Source organism: Podarcis liolepis, assembly GCF_965112155.1.
Source record: "Podarcis liolepis genome assembly, contig: HAP1_SCAFFOLD_94, whole genome shotgun sequence".
NCBI classification, from domain to species: Eukaryota; Metazoa; Chordata; class Lepidosauria; order Squamata; family Lacertidae; genus Podarcis; species Podarcis liolepis.
Genome location: NW_028148836.1, coordinates 96,491 through 120,766, shown reverse-complemented (window position 1 = coordinate 120,766; position 24,276 = coordinate 96,491). Strand labels below are relative to the sequence as shown.

General features: G+C 48.0%; 1 protein-coding gene across 1 annotated transcript in view; it reads left to right on the top strand.

The window, feature by feature from the left end:
- The first annotated feature begins 14,552 nt into the window (after positions 1 to 14,552).
- The window catches only part of SMAD3 (SMAD family member 3), a 63,390-nt gene continuing 53,666 nt past the window's right edge, over positions 14,553 to 24,276 (top strand). The window contains exon 1 of the mRNA XM_083520609.1: positions 14,553 to 15,215. Coding sequence (XP_083376735.1) covers positions 15,010 to 15,215 — 206 coding nt within the window. The 5' untranslated portion in view covers positions 14,553 to 15,009. The remainder of the gene's footprint in view (positions 15,216 to 24,276) is intronic.

The window sequence follows — 24,276 nt, the reverse complement described above, 5'->3', positions numbered from 1 at the left end:
GGGTCCAAAAGAAATCAATTTTAACTTAACAAGAGTCAAAATGGCTTCAGAGAGCAGAACAGAGCAGAGCCAAGGCATTTTCCTGCCTGAGGTGAAAGCCAAGATAGTGACCTTTCACATTCCATGTACAGAATCTGACCAGACTTGCAGTTGAATCTTACAATACTTGAATACCAGTGGTAGGGCAGTATACCCCAGTGTATCTGAGAGCAGCAAGCTAGCTTATGGGACACAACTGTGGGGGGGGAGATAGTGGAGGTCAGTTTACTGCCGACTGAGGCAGCAGGTTCACTCTCCCAAATAGTAGGGCTGGCTCTGTTGGAGAATATACAATAGTCATGCGGCTTGGATCACCACAATAAGATAATTACAGAGAGGGAAATGATTAGTGTGCGTCATAACCGTAGAAGGCTTTGCAAAAACAAAAAAAACAAAAAACCTTCTGCCTGGACCAACAGTTTCCACTTCACTTGTTTCTGAGTAGTGGTGCCTGGTGGGGTCTCTCAAGATTGGCTGGGTGAAGCGCAGGGAGACCCAACTGAAAGTGCAGGCAGCACCAATGCCAAGTAGAACCATCTAGAAGATCTCCATTGTCCTCCCTGCCGGGTTTTGCAAGGGCAGCCTTGTGTCCTGGCTCCCACTCAATGAAGAACTCAAACTCAAAGTGCATTCCCCCCCCCCCTTCATAATAACTTTTATTTTGTTTTACATACTTAAGTTTACAACCCTACCACCACACATCCAAAGTTGCAAGGTTCTCCCAAATCTCTGGACTTCCCACCTTCCCCTCGATGGGTTCTATTATTAAACCTTTTTCAACTGCATCTTTTTTTAAATAAACCAATTTTTTATATATGTAACTCCATTGTATCCATAGTTATTGTTACATTACAAGTGTCATTGCAATCTTGCTGTCAGGGAACTGACATCAGAGCAGAGGGGGGAGGCGAGGCTTCCAGATTCTGCAGGAGAGGGAACGATTAAGGGTAGAGTGAGAACGTCATCTGGGGAAGGAAGTCCAGGTGACACCAGGAAGAAGGGAGAGGCAGAGAGCATCTCGGAGGTGAGGCTCCGAGACTCTTCCAGTGAAGTCAGTGAGGAGGGTGGAGGACCACCACTAGGCACGCCCACTCTGCGCAGAAGGCTTCCGCGCAGAGAGGCGAGGCGTAGGTTGTCCGTTAAGGAATTCTTATGCTGGAGGAAATTTAGGAGACGCCCACTCACGGATTCTGCTAGCGACTGAGCAGCAGCGGCAAGGCTGCTCAGTCAGGGAAAGACACAACCGCCCCTAAGCGGTTTGGAACAGCTAGAGGTTTACACACAAGCAACCCCAATTCCCGTGACACTTGCTAATGTTTTCAGCTGCTTACAGTGGTCTTAAAGGTAAGTTGTAAATTTCCCCCACTCCCTGTTAAAGTTTTGGTCTTCCTGGTTCCTGAGTTTTCCAGTCAGTTTTTGCCATTTCGGCATAGTCCAACAGCCTCATTTGCCTTTCTTCTCTCGTAGATACTTTATCTTCTTTCCATCTCTGAGCTAACAAGCTCAAGGTGCATTTTCTACTGAACTCTTTAACGCTCAGGTCGGTACGTAGGCAAAACACTGATCAAGGGCACAGCAGGTGCCCCACACGGCTACAAACAACATTGATCCAGCAACAACATAGCCATTGCAACCCTGTTATAAAGGGAGAGGGTGGGCGACAGACGGTTTATACAGTGGTGCCTCGGGTTAAGTACTTAATTTGTTCCGTAGGTCCGTTCTTAACCTGAAACTGTTCTTAACCTGAGGCACCACTTTAGCTAATGGGGCCTCCTGCTGCCACCACGCCGCCGGAGCAAGATTTCTGTTCTCATCCTGAAGCAAAGTTCTTAACCTGAGGTACTATTTCTGGGTTAGCAGAGTCTGTAACCTGAAGCATATGTAACCTGAAGCGTATGCAACCCGAGGTACCACTGTATAACCTTTCCTCCAAGGAGTTCAGTGTGGTGTATATACTTCTCATTTTATCCTCACAACAAACCCTATGAGATAGGTCAGGCTGAGAGTGAGTGATTGGCCCAAGGTCACCCAGTGAACTTCATGGCTGAGGGGGTTTGAACACTGGTCTCCCAGGTCCTAGTCCAAAACTCTAACCAGTAGTGGAGCATATGCTACCACCGCCCAGGGTGGGTACATGAGGAGCCCCACCCCAAGGGGAGCAGGGCATGGAGGGAGCCCGGTGCACCCCTGGGTCACACCTGACCTGGGAGTGGAGCTGCCGCTGGCTGCATTGGGCCGTCACAAGCAGAAGCTATCTCTTGATGCAGTTTGCCTATGAAGGTGAACTTATCTGTCTATGAAAGCTGCGTAGAGAGATCCTCCTTTTCTTACGGTATATTTTTCCGCAAGATGTTGGAGTACTAGGCCTTGGTCTAAAGTTGACCGATTTGCCCTGAAACCACTTTGTGCTTCTTTAAGGACATGTTCTCGCTCCATCCAATCCTCAAGTTTATTGCATAAGTGGGCAGCATATAGTTTACTGATAATGCTTAGGAGACTAATTGGCCTGTAATTAGCAGGGTCCGATCTGCTCCCTTTCTTGTATATCGGGATGATGATTGCTAGTCCCCAATCCTCTGGGATGGTAGCCGATTGATCTATGCTGGTGAACAGGGCAGCAAGCACTGGGGCCCACCAATCAACATTGGCCTTAAGAAGCTCGGGTGAAATATTGTCTGTCCCTGTTACAGGTAAAGGTAAAGGTAAAGGGAACCCTGACCATTAGGTCCAGTCGTGACCGACTCTGGGGTTGCAGTGCTCATCTTGCTTTATTGGCCGAGGGAGCTGGCTGTCATACCTAATTGCAAATTCAAATGTATCCCTATCGTGTTTTATGACTTCCTTGATATTGTATGCAGGCTGAAACTGGTCTGTGACCAAAATAATAAAATTCATTCATATCTGAAACTTTTCTGAAGCAAGATGTGAACAGAAATGCAGCCATCTTTCAAGATTTGCGCTTCTCTGAATTTTGCAATGCAGTTGTCCAACCAAGTAATGTTTACAAAAATGCGTAGACTGGGGATAAAGTGTGCACCTAAATGCATAGATTAGTGAAAACAACATATGCAAAAATATGCAATCCCTTTGTCAAAATGAACATCTGGAAGCTAGCCAAAGTGTGTGCAAAAACGTGTACGTATCAGAAGAAATTTGCACTAAAATGGCAACGAATTTTCTTGGTAACCTCAACGACAACAAAAGATTCACAAACTGAGGAGGAAATGTGGAGAATGGAACTTAAGAATGGAAAAAGAAGGAACTGAAATTGCGAGATTTGCCCATCCCAAGATGCCAGTGAAAACGCCCCCCCTTGCAAATGCAACACACTCCGTCCCCACCCTGCCTCTTCAAAGCTTCTGGAGGCTGACTCTGAAACTGTACCCCTCTGTGAGGCCTCTCTTTGTGCAAAGAGCAAGGCTGTGCACATGTGCAGAGAAGGGGGCGGCAATGCTCAGCCTACCTATGTTATCTCAAAGTCTCTGGCAAAGGCCGAAAGCAATGGCAAGATGAAAGCGCTGGATTTCAGGATTCAGATTGAGCTGGACAAGGCAAGCCCTTGCCTTTCTGCTGCCCTAAAAAGGCAAAGAGAAAGTGTCCCTGTGTGACCTGGGTGAGCCCCAGAAACTTCTGTGTACATGATTCTGCGAGGTATACTTTGCACTGGAACAGGGGGAACTGCCTTAAACAGAGTCAGAACATAAGAACTGAAAAACAGCCTGGCTCCTGGCTCAGGCCAATGGCCTATCTAGTCCAGCATTCTGTCCTCCCAGTGCCTAACCAACTCCTCACAGAGCTGCAGTTCCCAGCACCCTGAATGAACTACAACTCCCAGGATAATCTGCGGGGAAAGCCACGTGCTTTAAATGTATGGGGTGTGCATGTTCCCTAGGTTGATTTTCTGCAGGAATGGGCTCTGCAGGCATATATGCCAAATTCTCCCTGCCCCATGCCACAAAGCGGGCTGCATGCTCCTGGGGGAGCGACGGAGAGCACGCCAGGCTCTCTGGGCTGAGGCGAGAGCATCCGAATGTTTCTGAGAGCAGGATTTTCCACCCTCGAGGGGGCCTCTGCCTGCTTGGCATTTGAGAGAGCTCCGTCACATGCCCGGGGTTTGGATTTCAGCCTTCGCCCTTTTGGAAACAGCCATTTGCCGGCCTTGCAAGGCTCCCTCAGCCCCAGTGGTAGGGAAGGGAGATAATAACGCTCATTACTGAGCAGTCTGCTGCCTTACTCATGCAGAACTGGAATGGTGCAGTTGGAACGGAAAGATGATTAAGCCAAACCCCCACTGCTGGAGTCGCACAGCATCATCATAATTATTTTTGCAATGCTGATTGATTTGACAGGTTAACTTTTATGTAAAACCAGCCTTAGGGGCTCCAAACCCCCCCCCCCTTTCTTTTTCTTTTAAAAATCCCACTGGGTGAATAACAGTGTTTTCCGGAGATTTGCATCTAGCAAAAGTGGAATATAGTTTACTTGAACCTTTTTTTTTTTTTTTTTTGCTGGATTAAAAAAATAAAAATCTTTAGTGCATCCAAAAACGAAAGATCAGTTTGTGCATGCTCATTACCCCTTGTCACTTTTGAACCACCTTATCCTTATGCTTGTAAGAAGCTGACTTCCAGAATCAGGCCAAAAGACCTGAAGTGAACATCTGGAAGCTAGCCAGAGTCTTCTGCAAAGCTCTAAAGCAGGGCATGAAAGCACTGGTCGTCTAAGTAATCATCACAACAACTCTGTAAGGTAGGTTGGTTATGCTCATTCCCACAATTCCACATTTTGGGGATGTGAGAAACTGAAGGTGGAAGACAGAAACATAAGGTGCTGCCTTTTACAGAGTCAGGCCATTGGTCAGTACTGTCTGCACTGACTGGCAGCAGCTCTATAGGGTTTCAGATAGGGGATATCCCTATCCTTACCTAGAGATGCCACCCATATTATTTACCCATAGGGGCTGTGTACACGCCATATATTTAAAGCACACACCCCACCCCGAAAATAGAATAATGGGAACTGTAGTTTACTCCTCACAGCGCTACATTTCCCAGCACACCTAACAAAACATACTTCCCAGGATTCTTTTGAGTGGTGTTTTAAATGTATAGTCTGCATGTGTTTAAATCTGGATTTATTATTTCAGCAGCAATTCTGATTAATAAATTAATTATGAGGAAGGAATCCATCTGGATTGAATTATGGGATGGCATTTTGGTGAGGACAGTGTTGTGCGGACATTTGCTGGCACGTGCAGGAAATCCACAATAAGCTTCCAGGTGCATGCTATGCCAACTTTGTAAGTGTTTTAACTTTCCTTTGTCCCCCCCTCAGAGCATATTGGGAATTGTAGTTTGCTGAGGGTGTGCTGGGAATTCTCTGGGAAAGATCCCTAGTCCCTCTCAGCAAGCTTCCGGTCTGGTGGTCCCTGAGGGAGATGCAATGCTTATTGAGAGTCTGCAATGTAGATAAGCCCTGAGTCGCCACCATACTAGGACCACATAACAAGCAGGGCTTATTTGAGGCCTGGTCAATGCGTCAAGGTAATCTGTTGCCGACTCTACTTCATAGAATCATAGAACTATAGAGTTGGAAGGGACCCTGAGGGTCATGTAGCTCAACACCCTGCTGTGCAGGAAAAACAGAAGAAGAGTTTGGATTTGATATCCCACTTTATCACTACCCAAAGGAGTCTCAAAGCAGCTAACATTCTCCTTTCCCTTCCTCCCCCACAACAAACACTCTGTGAGGTGAGTGGAGCTGAGAGACTTCAAAGAAGTGTGACTAGCCCAAGGTCACCCAGCAGCTGCATGTGGAGGAGCGGGGAAGCAAACCCGGTTCACCAGATTACAAGTCCACCACTCTTAACCACTACACCAGCTAAATAATCCCTCCTGCTCTGGGACTGGACAGAGGAGGATTGGTGGAGACCACCTCCTCAGCCTGACCCTTCCAGAGAAGAAGAAAACAGTACAGAATTACAAGAGAGGCGTGAGGGAGATCACAGCTCAGAGGCAGATGAGGGGGAAAGATGGGAAATAATGGGAGAGAAGCACCGGAGGGAGGAAAGCTGATGGACACAGTGTCTTTAGAAAGCATAACAGACCCTCCTCTCCCAGAACCCGTTGAGCATTGAAAGTAGGAGAGCAAAGAGCTCAAAGGCAGAGGGCGCTTGTCAGCACCCGTAGTGATGACACATGAAGGGAGGGAAGGGAGGGGGTGGAGACTCACTCGGGGCAACACCATTATTCCAAGAGGCTTCATTTCCGGGCCTCTCTCTGTGAATATTGAATAAAAAGCAGTTGGTAAGAACTTTTCCTTGTCTTATCCGTTCCTGGTGACCTGCCGTGGGGATTGGATCCACTGCCGCCTGACAGAGGGTAGGACTCGTATCAATGGCTTCAGGCTGCAAGAAAGGAGATTCCGACTAAACATTTGGAAAAACTTTCTGACAGGGAGAGCACTTCAGCAGTGGAACAGACTCCCACGAGAGGTGGCGGACTCCCCTTCACTGGAGGTTTTTAAACAGAGGTTGGGTGGCCATCTGTCATAGAACCATAGAATGAAATCTAGGTGGAATCTACATACATGTAAAAAAAATGCCGTGAAAATGCTTTATTTTAAAACGTTTTGAAGAATACATTGAATTTTGCATAGCTCACTGTCGCCATCTTGTGTCACATTTGTATATTGCACTTTACAACACATTTAAAACGTTTTATTTGCAGCTGTGTAGCTTGAATCCCTAGTCCAACCCCCTGCAATGCAGGAATCTCAGCTAAAGCAGAGAAGGCCACCCAACCTCTGTTTAAAAACCTCCAGTGAAGGAGAGTCCATCACCTCTTGTGGGACTCTGTTCCACTGTCCAACAGCTCTTACTGTCAGAATGTTTTTCCTAAGGTTTAGTCAGAATCTCCTTTCTTGTCATTTGAATCCCTTGGTTTGGGTCTCACCCTCTGGGGCAGCAGAAAACAAGCTCCCTCCATCTTCCATGTGGCAGCCATTCAGATACTGGAATTATTATTATTATTATTATTATTATTATTATTATTATTATTATTATTATTATTATTTATATCCTGCTCTCCCCAGCCAAAGCCGGGCTCAGAGCGGCCAACAACAATAAAAGTAACACAGCATTCTAAATCAATTCATTTTAAAATCAAATCAGAATCAAATTAATGGCAACCATTAGGCCAGAGCTCTATGCGGACTACCAAAGGAGGGATTCAGACTGTGCCTTGGCCAAAGGCCTGGTGGAACAACTCTGTCCTATCACCTCTCAGTCTTCTCCAGGCTAAATATATACCCAACTCCCTTAAACGTTCCTCATAAGGCTTGGTTTCCAAACCATTAAAGCAAAACTAAGCACAAAATTCAAAATGACCACCTAAACTGCAACTCCGTCTAACATGTTCACAGCAGTGACTCTCTCCCTTCCTCAGAGCCTACTGTCTCCATCCATACGGCCTCTTCATTCTCATTCCTCAGCCCCCTCAACCATTTCTCAGAAGGTTTGCTTTCAAGGCCCTTTATCACCTCAGTCGCCCTCCTCTGCACATGTTATCTCATGCATTTTTATTTTGCTTGGTGGGAGAAGAGGAGAGGGATAATTGAGGCTTCGGTAAATGATGATGGGAAGCATTCATCTAAGGTTTATTATGAGTGGGCCTGTTGAAATTAATGAACCTGACTAAGCTGGGTCTACTCTTGAGTAAAACTTCCGTCGAATGCCTCCCATCACTACTGACCCAAGCCCCAATAACTCCTTCCCGATTCTCTCACCCAGTAAAATAAAAATGCAAAAATGTTCCTGGAATAGGAATACCCTTTTATCGGAGTCCAGCAGACTCAAGGAACAAAGAATCATTACAGACCAGTTTCGGGATAACAGGGCCCCATTCATAAAAATGAAAAGGGAGAAAAAAACATATTTACTTGTTAAAATGCTTTGGGGCAGTTTGGTGGGTTGTGTGTGTGTTTCTTTAAACATTCGCTCGGATACGGAATGCCCAGTTCGAAAAGGAAAAGTGAAGATTTAAACAGATGTGTTCTGGCGAGGCAGCGGTGAGGACAAACATTAGAAGTACCCAGGAGGAACAGACAGTTGTGTGCGGAATTGGCTTGAGGGTTACGTAAGAGAACTCGGTGGCTGGGGAGCTGGGTGGGGGGAGACGACTGGCTGCCACCTTGCTTCTCCACCCCCTCTCAGCATCATCACCCTCTAGGTCACAGCTTTTTCCCTACCCACCACCTTTCGGTAAAAAAATAATAATATCCCATCAGCCGCTGGATCCAGCCTTGCCTGCCATTTCTTTCTTTTTTTAATAACTTTTTATTCAAAATTAAAACAAAACATATTATCCAGAAACGTATCATCCTTATTCCCCCCCCATTTTTCCTCCCTCCCCCTCCCTCCCCCCACAGAACCCACCCCCCCACCCCTGACTTCCCTCAGTTCCAGTCTTTGATTTCTCTAAAAATGCTGTTTTCTGCATGTTACACAGTTGTATAGATCCTCAAACTATTTAGCTGATTATTATCAATAAAAAGTTTGTGAATGTTTATTCAAAACCAGCCAAGGAGTCCAGTTCGCTTTGTTGTGTCTTCAAATACTTTGTAAAGGGTTCCCATTCATCTTTAAAATCACAGTTATCCTTGTCCCGTAGCTTGCATGTCAGTTTTGCTAGTTCTGCATAATCCATCCATTTTTCTTGCCATGATTATTTAGTTGGGGTTTCTTCAGTCTTCCATCCTTGTGCTATTAAAACTCTCGCGGCCACTGTCGCATACATGAAGATGTTTTTCAGCCGCTGGATCCAGCCTTCCCTGCCATTTCTAACAGAAGCCCTATTCCTTTTTCTCACCATTGGAGGGTGCGAAAACTCCCCACCTCCTTTTCCCCCTGGGGAAGATGGTGTCCGGCCTGCATACACATCCTGAGTTTCTATGAATTTAGGAACGTTGACAGGGCCGACCCAGGGCATTTTGCTGCTTGAAGCAGAACAGAAAATGGCACACACCCCTGCCACCCCATTCCTGCCACCTGAGGCAACTGGAGGCCGCCCAGAGGAAACCCCAGTACACTGAAAGAGGTGGATGGGGAAAAATGAGTCTGGAGAGGAGCGGGGGAGGGGCAGAGGAGGAGGAGGAAGAGGAGGTGGCAAACACAGGAAACAGTGAACGGTATTGTTCCTTAGGGCCTAGATCTGCCACTCCTCTCCCAGCTGTCCCCAGCCTGCTGCCTGAGGCAACCACTTCATGGAGCCTCAGGGATGGGCCAGCTCCAAACATTGGGAGATGGCTTAAAACCGTCAGGAGGGCCCACCTAGCCCTCCTGTTTTATGCTGAGCAAGACCAATGGTCCCTCTAAGGGCAGTGGCGTAGCGTGGGTTGTCAGCACCCGGGGCAAGGCAAGTAATTTGCGCCCCCTAACCCGTGGATTTGCGCCCCTTAACCCGTGGATTTGCGCCCCCTAACCCTAACCCCCAGATGTTGCGCCCGGTGCGGCCGGCCCCCCCTGCACCCCCCACGCTACGCCACTGTCTAAGGGTGTGTCAGACAGAGGACGTTTCCAGGCCTACCTGGAGATGCTGAGGATTGCACCTGGCACCTTGCGCCTGCAAGGCAGGTGCTCTCCCACTTTGCTATGGCCCTTCCCACTTGATAATACAGTTGTACATTTCTCTCCATTTTTGAGTTCTCTAAATCCTACCCATCAGCTCCCTCCATCCAGACAAGCAAGATGCATTACCAAGAGTTCAAGGACATATTCCAGCCAGGGTGTAATGCTGGACAGTGATGGGTGTGAGCTGGGGAGAGTTCTGGGGGCCAGATGGAAAGGCAGGGAGGGCCACATTTGACCCCCAGGCCTGAGCCCCCTCCCCAGGTATATAGAATTCAGTGTTCACTTGTGCCGCCCACATGTCTACCTTGTTTCAGTCGTTGCACTGGTGTATGGGGGGGGGGGGATTTTGTTAGCTTAGTTGTTATGCCACTGGCATTGTGGGAACTCCATCAAATCCTAAAGCCTCTCAGCTGGCATAACTCTAGTATAGGATTGCCCCCAAGGAGGCTTTTAAAAATTAGCTAGACACATAAAAACATTTACTAGGATCTCATGGTTTTGTTATTACGGGACTGAGTGGCGCATGCTACCCATGAAAATATTATTATTTTTATTTCAAGTGCTTTTCCAATACATAAACTATGGAGAATGGTGCACTTTCATCTCAACCTCCAGATCACAGACACTGACGCATATTAATATTTAACAGAAAATAAAATCTCTGGGTTAAAGAGCCTTCCTTCTAGTAGTTTGTTATTGGGGGGTGTGTGCGCTGAAAAGCCATTCTCATCACTTAAAAGGGCACATTATTCGATTTACATAATCCTGAAGGAAGCTTGTAAGGCACCAGACTCTTATTGTGCCAGAAAAGGGATCCAGACCGTATAAAATTAGGACGACTCTGTCCTTTTCCTTTCGGTTATTTTTCCATTATGAGAATGTCCAAAACTCTTTGCCAGAAAGCAACCCTGTCTAGGGCTTTGGAGACAGATCTGTGGGTTTGCAGGTAGCCTTTGGAGTAATCCTAACACTCCCATAACCATAGAAAATTTACAAGCAAATTTTGTAGTTGAAATAGATTGGTGAGGAAGGTTCTGACCAGGCCAAAGCAAATGAATGAAAACAAGGTCAAAATCCAGTCTAATACATTGCGCAGTTATGGGAGCCACTCTTATCCATTAGCTGTACAATGAGGGTTGGCTACTAGAGGTTCAGCGGACCCCATATGGCCACCAGGGGCTTAACCTCTATCGTCTAACATCGCCCTTGACCCCAAAGAAACTCACCCACCCAGTGCTATTTTTCTAGAAAAAGAGGGGCCAGAACTCACCATGAACGCCTCCCTCATTCTCTTATACAGTGGTACCTCGGGTTAAGTACTTAATTCATTCCGGAGGTCCATTCTTAACCTGAAACTGTTCTTAACCTGAAGCACCACTTTAGCTAATGGGGCCTCCTGCTGCCGCTGTGCCGCCGGAGCACGATTTCTGTTCTCATCCTGAAGCAAAGTTCTTAACCTGAAGCACTATTTCTGGGTTAGCGGAGTCTGTAACCTGAAGCATATGTAACCCGAGGTACCACTGTAATGGCAATGGTGGCCACCTGAGAAATGCTGGAACGGAGTTCCGGCTTTAAAAAAAGCCTAGCACCCACTCAAATCTGTGGGTTTGGAGTGAGCTTTCATCAGTATGCTCATGACACTCAGATTCTACTTCTCTTTTCCACCAGTTTCAAAAAGCTGTGCTGAATTGTTGAGAAGTGCTGAATTGTTTTTTGCGATCCGTAGTGGACTGGATGCAGGCCAAAAAAACAACAACTATCAACAACAACGAAGCTCAGTCCAGACAAGATGGAGGTGCTGCGGGTGGGCACATTATGCTATTGACTGGAGTCCTACTCTTTCTTAAGGTGAGGTTTGCAGTCACGGTGCTTTTAGATGCAGCCAGATCTTCAGACACTCAAGCGGCTTCTGTGGCGTAAACTACACCCCACCAGCTAAGACTATGTACCGTATTTTGCGCCCCATAGGACGCTCCGGCCCATAGGACGCACCTAGTTTTTTGGGGGGGAAATAAAGAAAAAAATTTTTATTTCCCCCCCAGGTGCGGGGCTGGAAGAACCAGATCGGGGAACAGTGGGAAGGCACGCTCTGCCTCCCCGCTGTTCCCCGAGCTTGTGGGGCTGGCGATGGGGAGAAGTGCGCTGATCCCGGGACTGCAGGCAGCTCTGCGCCGCCATCCGGAGCGGGGCGGGACTTAGCGCCCCGCTCCCGATGGCCGCGCAGAGCTGCGCTGATCCCGGGACTGCAGGCAGCTCTGCGCCGCCATCCGGAGCGGGGCGGGACTTCGCGCCCCGCTCCCGATGGCCGCGCAGAGCTGCGCTGATCCCGGGACTGCAGGCAGCTCTGCGCGGCCATTGGGACAGGGGCGGGGCTTCGCCCCTGGCTCCCGGTGGCCGCGCAGAGCTGCGCTGAGCCGGGGACTGCAGGCAGCTCTGCGCAACCCTCGGAGCCGGTCTCCAGAGGGTTGCGCAGAGCTTCTTGAAGCCTGGAGAGCAAGAGGGGTCGGTGCGCACCGACCCCTCTCGCTCTCCAGGCTTCAGCGAAAGCCTGCATTCGCCCCATAGGACGCACACACATTTCCCCTTCATTTTTGGAGGGGAAAAAGTGTGTCCTATAGGGCGAAAAATACGGTATACACCGGATACCTTTAAAGCACATTTGAAGCACATTCTTTCCCTCAAAGAATTCTGGGCCCTGTACAGTAGTTTGCAAAGGGTTGCCAGGAAATGGAACTCTGTGAGCTGCAAACTACAGTGCGCAGAATTCTTTGAGGGCAAGAATGTGCTTCAAATGTGCAGGGTGGGAATCACCCAATGAACCCCAAGAGCAGAAGGTTTGCATGAGGACTTCTGCTTAAGCAAAGGGGCTCCCACCCCTCTTTCTCCTATGACTGCTACCTCCCAAAATTGGCTCTGGGTGGGTCGGGAGAACTCCCTCAGGTTCTTCCTCTGCCCCTGACTGGCTGCGTGGCCTTGGTCATGTCACTCTCACCCGACCTTTCATCTGCTAAAATTGAAATAACAGAAGTCCCACCTCACAGGGTTGTCACAAGGGCAAATTGGCACGTGCTTTGCAAATACAAAGTATACATGCATCTATAAATGATAAATAGCATCAGGACTACTTCTTATCATTATTCATTTATATTTATTCATTACCTTTGTACCCTACCTTTCCTCCAACAAACTCGAAGTGGCATACATAGTAATTCCCCCTTTCATCCTCACAACAGTCCTGTGAGGTAGACTAGGCTAGTGATTGGCTCAAGGTCACCAGGTAAGCTTCCTAGCTTAGTGGGGATTTGAATCCTGCTTTCCCAGGTCCTACTCTGACACTCTAACCATTGCACCGCTCTGTTTCTTTCCCCCTTCTTGCAATGAGTTCAGTGTAGCAAATAGGCTGGGTGTAGAATGAGCTATCCCAGCCAGCTGCAGTTTCCTTGAGTGCCCTGACTTTTCCGTTTGGAAAACCTGAGGGCAGGCAGGGCTACTCCGTCTTTCTGTCTTTTTTTTAAATTGATGTGAGCTGCTTGTCTGAAAAGAGGATGAAAATATGGTAAAGAATGAAACAGTGAGCTATTACGGCACCTTGCACACGCTCCAAGGCATGTTTGCTTATATTTAACACAACTCCAGCTCCCAGCTCTGGTATTCCACAGAGGCTTCAAGGCCAAAGCCCCTGGTGGGAAGAGGAATTTATTATTTTATCATAGATAATAATAATAATAATAATAATAATAATAATAATAATAATAGGCTTTGGTACTATTTATATTATTATTATTACCACCACCTCCTATTGCACATCAGGCAGGTTCCTCTGTTATCTCTTCAGTACCTGTGAAAGACATTCCTCTAAAATATTTATCCTAGTTGGTCTCTGTCTTGGATCTGATTTAACTTTATGTGTGTGCCATTTACAGCTTTAAACTGTAGGTATGTATGTATGTATGTATTATATGCTCTTGCTACATGTAACTGTTTTATATATATTTATTGATAAATAAATAAATATTGTATTGTAGATCACTTCCAGACACCTCATGGAAATGTGATTTATCAATGAAGTAAGTAAACATGACCTTTACATCTTAACTTTCCTCCAGAGCTGAAGGTGGCACAAACAGTCCCCCCCCCTCCTATTCCTTTAAACCTCAGAACAATCCTGTGAGGTGGATTTAGAGCTAGAGAGGTAGTGACTTACTAAAATGTCTCACCCAGTGAACTTTATGGCGGAGTGGGAATTTCTTGGAACCTAGGAGTCTCCTAGATACACTTTTAACTCGGTCGTTCCCAAAGTACTGTCCCCGTGGGAGGGAAGGGATTACTTGGGGAGAGCGCGAAGAGGCAAGGCGAAAGCTGCTATCCCTGGATCAAGTTCATCGATTTTGTTGAATTAGATGGCTTTAACTGGATTTTGAATAAATGTGCAACTGTTACTGTTTTGCCTTTCATTGTGTTACAATATTATCCTTCCATGGGCCGCGCAAAGCCAAATTCTGAATAATCCTTGTTATGGGGCAGGTGCGAGAGTTGATGGAACCAAGGGGGCTGACACACACCCCCCCGCAAAAAAAAAAGTTTGGGAGCCACCGCTCTAACCACTACGGCACACTTTCTCTCCTGAATTTGTGGTTCTGAACAGCAGCCCAGGGAGGTTGAGACGCAGCAGGCAAAACCCCCGCCTCCGTCGGAACGGGGAGGTGGAAGGAAACTTTCCCCCTGTTTGCTCCCCTTCCGCGCCGCCTGGCCTGTCCCGGGAGCGGCGTCCGGAGCGCCAGGGCCGCCGGCAAGCGGCCTCCTCCTCCTCCTCCGCCCCCTCTTCCCGCCCCCTCGCTTCGCCTCCGGCGGGGGCGTCCCGCGTATTTGCATGAGACTCAGACGGGCTGCGGAGCGCGCGTTTTTACGCGCGCAAGAAAACGCAGCGAGGAGGAGGAGTCCGGGGAGGGCCCGGCCGACGCAGACGCTGCTCTCGCCGCCGCCAGAGGCGCCTTCGCGGAGGAGCTGGAGAAGAAGTCGGGAGAAAGTTTGAAGCAGCAGCAGGAGGAGGAGGTTGCTGCAGCAGCTGCGGCGCTCTCCTCGGCTTTGTCCCCGGGCCAAGCCGGCCAGCGGCCGCCCCTTGCAGCCTCGACCCCGACGCGCGCCGCCTTTGTGCAGCCGCTGCCGCCTGCTCTTCGCTGCTGCAGCCCGCGGGCCGCCGGAGCCAAGTTCGTCTCGTCGAGGGAAGTTGTTGGGTCTTTGGAGGCGCCTCTCTCGCTTTCTCCCCGCCGGCTGGCCGGCGTCTCTCGCGTCTCCGTCTCTCCTCCTCCTCCTCCCCGTCTGGGGCCGCCGGCGGCGCAGCCATGTCGTCCATCCTGCCCTTCACTCCCCCCATCGTCAAGCGCCTGCTGGGCTGGAAGAAAGGCGAGCAGAACGGGCAGGAGGAGAAGTGGTGCGAGAAGGCGGTCAAGAGCCTGGTGAAGAAGCTCAAGAAGACCGGGCAGCTGGACGAGCTGGAGAAAGCCATCACCACCCAGAGCGTCAACACCAAGTGCATCACCATCCCCAGGTGAGGAGAGGGCGTCTCTGGGCATGGGCAGAGTGCCGGCGTGCGGCCAAGGCGGGGAAGCAGGTGCCTCTGGGGTCCTGCCACACTTCCCGCTGCTTTTGCTTTTGGTTCCCCCTTTGAAACCTCTTCTGGTTAAGTTGGGGACCCCTTCCCCTCCTCGAACCACCTGGTGGCCCCACAGGAAACCACGCCGACCGGTTCTTCCGCAACGCGGCGAGGAAAGTGGGTTGCTAAGCGGGATCTCCGGCGTGTCGCTTGTAACCGTGCATTTGGCCTTGGTCTTATGCGGGGGCGGAACAATAGCAAAAAAGTGGGGGATCGGCTGTTTTTCCTCCTTGCCCCTGTGCAGCGCGTTAAGGCTGAGATCCGAGCACCCCATGCCTGGGAAGAAGCCCCATTGAATTCACTAGGTCCTCCTTCTGGGTAGACATGGTTAGGATTGTGCTGTGAGTTTTAAAAAAACTGGATCTGTCAGTCAGAATGAAAGGGTGGTGTAGTTCTTAGACGTGCCCCAGTGTAAAAGGCGTGGGATCTCCTTTATCCATTCAAGGTGCTGTGTATGCTACCTTTGCCAACCTGGTGCCCCCCAGAAGTTTTAAACTACAACTCCCAAACACCTGGAGGGTGCCTGGTTGGGGGAGGCTGATGGAGCCTCTTGCGCACAGCTGGACACTTTGAGGACAACCTCTCCGCACCTCGGAGCATTTACACATCCTTAAGGAGTTGGAAATGCAAGGAGAGTATCTACTGCTTTTTAACTTTATGTCCTGCAAATCTATACACATGCATTTTCTAAAGCAGTTTTTGAATTCTTTAAATCTCACTGTATATCGTGAAAATTATAAATAGAACATTTTCTTTTAAATGTAAAGTTGATTTCTATCATGAAATACTTTCTGGTGGCATTCCCCAACCTGGGGCTCCCCATGCCAACTGCGGCTGGTGGGAATTGTAGTCCAAAACATTTAGTGGGCACCAGGTTGTGGAAAGCTGCTTTATAGTCTTGTCTTTGGAAGGTCAGCTCACCTGCTCAAAGTTCCATTTTGGCATTTTAGAAAGCCCAAGTGAGTGAGTGAGAGCGAGTGTTTTCATCAAGGCCTCCCAGAACACTTGCTGCAGCTGTATCCATGTATTGTTATTAATATTGCCCGTATTATTAATTACCTGCCCATCCCCATAAGGTCCAAGGGCAGCTTACAGCAGTTGAAGCACAGTGTTGAAAACAGTTCAAAACAACTTGCAGTCGCAAGAGATAAGATGGGATGTACAGAATTGAAATGTCAATGAAGAGGCCAGATTCACATATATGGCAGTAGCTCAGCAGTAGAACATCTGCTTTGCTTGGATGGCATCTCCAGGAGTCACTGGGGAAAGTCCCCTGTCTGAAACCCTGCTCTTGATGGGTCTGGACTGGTATAAGGCAGGTTTCTATGTTCCAAAACAAGGATGTGGAACCTGTGGGCCTCTGGGTAGGACGGGGAGGAGCGTGAAAGATCTGGTCTTCCCTGGAAGCAGTTAGCAGTTACTTAAGCTCAGGCATATATATGAGGGAGGCACACCTTGATTTAGAAGCAGGTGTAAAGTGACTCATTTCTAGGTACAGTGGTACCTTGGGTTAAGAACTTAATTCATTCTGGAGGTCTGTTCTTAACCTGAAACTGTTCTTAACCTGAAGCACCACTTTAGCTAATGGGGCCCAGTGGCGTAGCGTGGGTTGTCAGCACCCGGGGCAAGGCAAGTAATTTGCGCCCCCTAACCCGTGGATTTGTGCCCCCTAACCCTAACCCCCAGATGTTGCGCCCGGTGCGGCCGGCCCCCCCTGCACCCCCCACGCTACGCCACTGATGGGGCCTCCTGCTGCTGCATGATTTCTGTTCTCATCCTGAAGCAAAGTTCTTAACCCGAGGTAATATTTCTGGGTTAGTGGAGTCTGTAACCTGAAGCATATGTAACCTGAAGCGTGTAGGTACCACTATATCTGTATGCAGGCAGCTAGACACTCTGATACAGGAAATCCCTCCCCTGTCCTGGAAGTCAGGCTCATGCAGACCACCTCTGAGAAAGAAATAGAACCTCACTGTTGAGAAGTAGCATACCTTTAAGCATTGAATGTAGTGTTCCTCAGCAATGTCTGGATAAGTGATGGACAGTCTTGATCCATAGCAGCTCTTGTGTATCTCTTCCCTCACAACTCACAGAGGTACTGGTGGACTTGTGATTGCAGAATATTAATAATAATAAATTTTTATTTATATTCTGCCCTCCCCGGCCAAAGCCAGGCTCAGAGCGGCTAACAACAGTAAAAATTTACATAAAATCACAATTAATTAAAATACATTAAAAAATCAATTCAGAATCAAATTACCATATTTTTTGCACTATAAGACTCCCTTTTCCCCTCCTAAAAAGTAAGGGGAAATGTGTGTGCGTCTTATGGAGCGAATGCAGGCTGCGCAGCTATCCCAGAAGCCAGAACAGCAAGAGGGATCGCTGCTTTCACTGTGCAGTGATCCCTCTTGCTGTTCTGGCTTCTGAGATTCAGAATATTTTTTTTCTTGTTTTCCTCCTCCAAAAACTAGGTGCGTCTTGTGGTCTGGTGCATCTTATAGAGCGAAAAATACGGCAATGGCAACCATTGGGCTCAAGAAGGTACTCGAGAACAGCCTCAGTCGTCTTGATGTCCTCTAGATCAGTGTTTCCCAACCGGTGTTCCGCGGCACACTACTGTGCCGTGAGACATTGGCTGGTGTGCCGTGGGAGGGAGGCGGGCGAGTCGGGCGGTGAGAGGCGGCGGCGGCGAGGATCCGCGTCGAGCTGGGGGCGGCTCCGCGGTGGTGGTGCCGAGCGGCGGGGCAGCGCGTGCAAAAGGGAGGAGCGCGAGACAGCGGAGGAGGAGTAGGCCGGCATGTCCGGGCAGCAGCAGCAACAACAGCAGCAGCAACTCCCGGCGACGGCTCCTCAAGCCCCGCCGCCGCCCCCTCCTCCGCCCGCTATCGCCGCCACCACCACAACAGCCGCCGCCGCCTCAGTTGCCGCCGTCCCTCAGTCCCTCGCTCTGCTGCCTCCTCCCACCCCCAAAGCTTGGAGGTTCCCCGGCAAGAGGGAGGGAAAAAACTTTCACTTTCGTGCGTCCCTCCCGGCGTGACGCTGCGCGCTGACGTCACGGGGCGGGGCTTTAATGGTGGTGTGCCGCGAGATTTTTTTCAGTAAACAGGTGTGCCGTTGCCCAAAAAAGTTTGGGAAACACTGCTCTAGATGTCAGGGGCTTCAGCTTCTGCAGGCATGAGGCTGATGGGAATTCTAGCCCAAAACATTTGGAGGGCATCAGGTTGGCGAAGGTCCTGAAGAGCAAGGCCTTCCTTAACTTGCATTTGTAGAATACAGTAGGTGTGTTATGCAAACTGGGGAGCCTGCGGATATTCTGTTGGGGTCCGTGCATCCATATCTCGCTTACTTTCCTCTTCTGTTGGAAATAACAGCGTGAGTCTCTTGCTTTATTCCCGCTAGTGCCAAACGCTGGTGTTCCTTCCTCCTTCCACTTCTACACAAAACACTTCACACGTAACTAACTGCATTGAAACCAGCACGACTCTGTTTTCCAGGACTCTTGGTGGGCCCAGGCGATGGCAGCTCTTTCTTACGGGCAGTAACACCTAAGCTGAACAGGGTGGGGATTATTATATGGGCCAAGTAATTAATCATGGTTGTTATTTTGGCCATTCATTCTTTACATTCCGTGCGTGGCTGTCATTGCGTGTGCAGGCACACACCACTCATGTTTTGCACGCATGAGCTGGGAAGTTTGTAAAGTTTCAGAAGTGTCTTTGAGGGGTGGGAGCTGCTGTGCTTAGCGTTCTGTTATGAGGTTTTGCTGAACTGGAAAAACTGAGCTGTTTGGCAGCTTTGAAAATTTTCTTTTCTTTTGAGCTATAAGGCATCATCACTGCTTCTCCCTCTCTCTCATTAAAAAAGGCTAAAGTTCATGCTATACAGTCCAGAAAGTCCTGAAATGGTGCTTTCTCTGTGTGTGTGTGTCTCTCCCCCTGTTTGTTTCCGCCCTTGCCTCCTGCTTTCCTAACGCTCTGTAAATGTGTGTCTTGGCTGTCAGAATGATTTAGTATGGAGTGGCTGGCTTGCACAAAGGGGCATCTGTTGCGCTTGGCCCCTCTGGGAAGATGGAGAGTATCGTGTAGGACTGAAATGTTTCTTTGTATGGGGCGGCGATTCCTGACATCCCCCATTGTTATTTCGCTTTATTTAATTGTTTTATGAAATGTAGGCCGCTTTTCCAGGATGTGAGTAAATCCGTTGTAAAGTTTTAAGAAATCCCAATCAGTTTGTGGTGTCCTATGCTGGTAGGTTTCGGGAGGGACTACAGATGAGGCTGACCTCCTTCATACATCATTTTGGGTAGGAAGTGTTCTCTGTGGAATTGCTTTGCTCCTGGTCAGGGGTCTTGACTAACCACTTTATTTGTGGCTGAAATGGAATTGTCCCCCTTGTTCAAACTGGCCCATGACCTTGGTATGTGTGTGTTTTGCTCCCCTGTCAGGGATACTCTCTTTCTCTCTTGAGGTGTCTGGAGGTATTTGCAGTGCAGATGCTTTTCTCCAGAATACATACATTGCTCTGGATTCTAACTGGGAATCCAGCTGGGAGTGCCTCTGAGGCTTTCTGTAGTTGATCCCAGGGTGTGCCTAAGTTGCCACCGTGTGAAAAATGCTGTTGCTGCACCACTTTTAACATGGGTGTACATGTATTATGCATTGTACGCTTCTGTGCCCAATTCAGAGTGCTGGTTTATTACAGTGTTTTACGGCTCATGACTCCAGTATTTTTCTGCAGTGCCTTTCCCAGTATGAACCTACCTGGTCCCTTAGATCTTCATCTGAGACACTTCTCCTGGTCCCTCTGAGGGAGGCTTGAAGGGAGGAGAAGACTTCTTCATTGGTGGTTCTCTGTCTGTGGAATGCTCTCCCCAGCAAGGTCCGCCTGCCATCTTTGTTGACATCCTTTTGTGTGGATGTGGGTGGCAGGGTGCTAATCTAGGACACAAGTCAGTCTATGATATACAATTTGTAAGATACACTTTAAAGAACAAAAGCAAAACTAGAACCATGAGTTCCTCCAACCGTCACTGGAGTGCAAAAATAATTTTGAGCGCAGGAATTTGTTCTGAGGCCCAGAACTCAACTGGGCTCACATTTAAATTCTAAATTCTGGGTCTTCCGCCTTCTTCCCCTGGGACTTGACTTACTGTGCTGCTGCCTTTGGAATAAAGGTAGAGCTTGTTTGTTACACTGAGACAAGGTATTTTTATCACACTACATGTGCTAAGTGGCTTATCTTTGCTACAGTATCTGTGTTATCTAAGCCAGTTTCGTCATAGGTGGTTTGTGCCCTCCTACAGTCAGTGCTCCACAATGCTGAGTAATTATCACCAACCTGCTACTGTAGAAGATGTGCCTATTTGAACCTACATTTAGGCCCCAGTTACCACTGACTGTAATGGTTTGCATCTCATTGCCATTCAACTCCCACCTTAGGATAGTCTCTTGTATATACCTTCCAGCTAAGATTTCACTCCATGCATCTGGTGAATTGGGCTACAGCTGACAAAAGCTTCTTTGATTGTTTTTACTGCAAGAGACAAACCCAGCTGCCCCTCAGGAAATAATATAGACCAATAGCTGTCCGCCCTTTTCACATGCAGATCCACCTTTAATCCCAATATGCCCTGGTTACAGGCTGCAATGCACTTCCTTCTTACTGCTTCACTTTCTCATCTCTTTTTATCTCTGCCTGCTTTTTACCCACAGGGCCCAATGCCCTCTGAATTCTTGCAGTGGGCAGAAGGGCTGTGAATATGTAAGTACAGACAAACCTCAGTTCCCAAACGCCTCCGTTTTGGAACGTTTCGGCTCCTGAATGACAAAAACCCGGAAGTAACTACTCCGGTTTTCAAACGATTTTCAGAAGCTGAACGGCTTCCGAGCCGTGTTTTTCATCCCCCCCCCACCCCATTGACCAGCCCACTGATCCTCGGATTAAGTTTGAAAATCGAGGTTCCACTGTATTGTTGCAGGCTTCAAGAAAGCACCTTGATCTGTAGAGAGGGTGGGGAGGTGCCATAGCTCAGTGGCAGAGTATCTGCTTTGAATGCAGAAGGCCCCGGGTTCAATCCCTGGCAGCATCTCCAGGTAGGTCTGGGAAAGTCTCTTGTCTAGAACCCTGGAGACAGTACTGACCTAGACGGATCAGTGGTCTTACTCTGAATAAAGACACTTCCTATATTCCTGCTTTTACAGTGTATGTGATGTTCAGTCTTGCAGCATCCTGAGACTTGTGGCGCTTCCAGACTGAGGGTTTTCTGAGTACTGCCTGCTCTTTGTTCTCCCACTGTAGAGGAGCATCCACACCATCCATAATAATCAAATTGATTGATTGATTGATTGATTGATTGATTGCCTGCCCTTCACTCTAAGGTCCCAGGATGGGTTACAGCACTAAAAACAGTACAGGCGACTCTCCACTTAACGTGTGTTCGACTCGTGTGCGGCTGCATATATGCGTGGTGGCGGGAAATAAACAAATTGATTTCAAACTGCGGAAGGGCATGAAAAGGGTGTGAAAACTAGAATCATGAAAAGAGCGGGAGGAAATGGCTAGTAAGCGCTGCTGGTTTTTTAAAAGGCTTTCCAAGGGTTTCCAGAGGTTTACATGGTATGGACAGGCTTTTCAGATGGTGTTCCCCATTATACGCGTTTTCACATATATGCGGGGTACCCAGGAACGTAACCCTTGTGTAAGTGAGGAGTGGACTGTATTAGAAACAGTTTAAAACAACGTATAAAGCACTCCCTATGCACATTTTAAGAACATGGCTTCTCCCCAAAGAAACATGGGAACTGCAGTTTCCCCCTTACACAGCTACAGTTCCCAGCACCCTTAACAGACTATAGCTGCCAGGTGTTTTGGGGGGGGGAGTCGTGTGCTTTAAATGTGTGTGGGAAGTGCTTTAAACGGTTGGTCTGGATCTGCCTAAAACTACATAGTTTTCCACGCAGGAAGAGGGTGGCGATGGCGGCTCCATCAGACACACAGTTCGGATGGGGAGGTTGTGGTCAAGGTACAATACGGGCGAGGCAGTAAGTAAACCAGAAGAGAGCTAAATTTTCAGGGAATGTGGAGAATGCGTTCTGAGAGCCAGGCTAGGAAACGGTCACTGCAGGACGTACATTTGCTGGAGCCCTTTTGCCAAGTGGGTGGTGGTTCGCCTTGAATGAGAAACCGCTTCTCCAAAAATACAAGGGAGTCTTGTGGAGTACCATGGAGTGTATTGCTAGGTATCAGTTTATAAATTTGGATTCTGCAGGTAGATGGGCTGAAACTGTACACACACCATACCGTTAAAGGACATTGAAAGCAGACGCAGACACACACACACACACACACACACACACTGGCGTTGCAGGGGGGGCGGCCGCACCGGGTGCAACATCTGGGGGTTAGGGTTAGGGGGCGCAAATCCACGGGTTAGGGGGCGCAAATTACTTGCCTTGCCCCGGGTGCTGACAACCCACGCTACGCCACTGGACACACATATATGTCCCAGGAGTTGCTGTTTTTTAAATGTATGATGTGTGCAGCCTTGCTACTAGGATCTGGAGAGTTTTGGCTTCTAGGGACAGCCTGATTAAAATGTGTTCTTGAACTTTCACCATAGTGATCTTGGCTTTTGGTCGAGGGTGGAGGGAGTCTGCAATTTAAAGAAATCTTGGGTATTGCTGCTACTGGCTCTTTTTGTTTCAAGAAACAAACATTCTCCAAAGAAATGGGTGTAGTTCTTCTATGAACACAATGGGCCTAGTGACTTAAAAATAAATCTCCGTGCTTTGGGAATTGCCCAGAGTGTTCTTTTGCTTCCTTTACGCCTTAGCCGAGTCCTCAGAGTCATTCTATTGACTTCTGTGGTTAGATAATTAAAGTGGGATAATGTGTAACAATGCAGGATTAATGATGCCTGATGAAGTCCTTGCTGTCTGTGTTTAAATGTAGATACCTTGCAAGTGCCTTAGGAGAATGATAGTGGCTGCAAGCACAGGGTCACAGCAAATACTGTATATTAATTTCTGCAGCAAGAACGCAAGTTGGCAAAACCGTTCTATTTTTCTTCATGGTGAAGTATCAAACAGTTGAAACATTTCCAGTGAGGGGAGTAATAAAAAACTGTGGTTAGGGAAATCTATAGAGCCTTGGATCTTGGATTTTGTAACCCCAGGGATTCATTTCTGTATTGACTAGGGCTGTGTACACACCATCCATTGAAAGTACCACCCAAGAAATATGGGAACTATAGTTTACCCCCTCACAGAATGACAGTTCCTAGAACCCTTAACTACAGTTCGGATGATTGATTGGCAGGTGGAATGTATGGTGTGTATGGGGTCTTATACGCAATGGGATTTCTGCTCTACATTACAGAAGATTCTGGGGGTGTTTTAGGGAGCAAAATGTTCTGATTTTATTCTCCAATAATTATGTGGAGCCCAAATCAGCTCATGATAATAAAATAATAAAAAAGAGCATTAAAATGAGCATTTAAGATTTACATATCATATCTATAGGCACAATAGTATAATAATAATTCAGTAAACAAATAATGCAAACTAGTAATAATTCAACAACAATTAATCAGAAATGGCTCCTGATTTCCAGCCCCGTACCAGATGACATAACCCTGAAATTCTTTTTAAAAAATCAAACCCAAACCCAAACTCTGTCTTCAGCAGTATAACTGCTAAGAGTCTATTGGGCACAAACCCTTACGAAGGAGACAGGAGATAGGTCTAGACTTGCCTGTGCTCATCCACCTCTCTGCCCTGGTGGGACTTACAGCATTTCCACTGTGAAATTTTGCAAAAAACCTGCAAGATAGATATAGATTGCAGGACTTCTGGATCGTCCAGATAAACAATTTGTCCTTGCCTGCTTTTATGTGTTGGATTAAAAACATAAAAAGGGAGAGGGGATTCCAGTTCAAAGGTGTTTGTGTTGATTG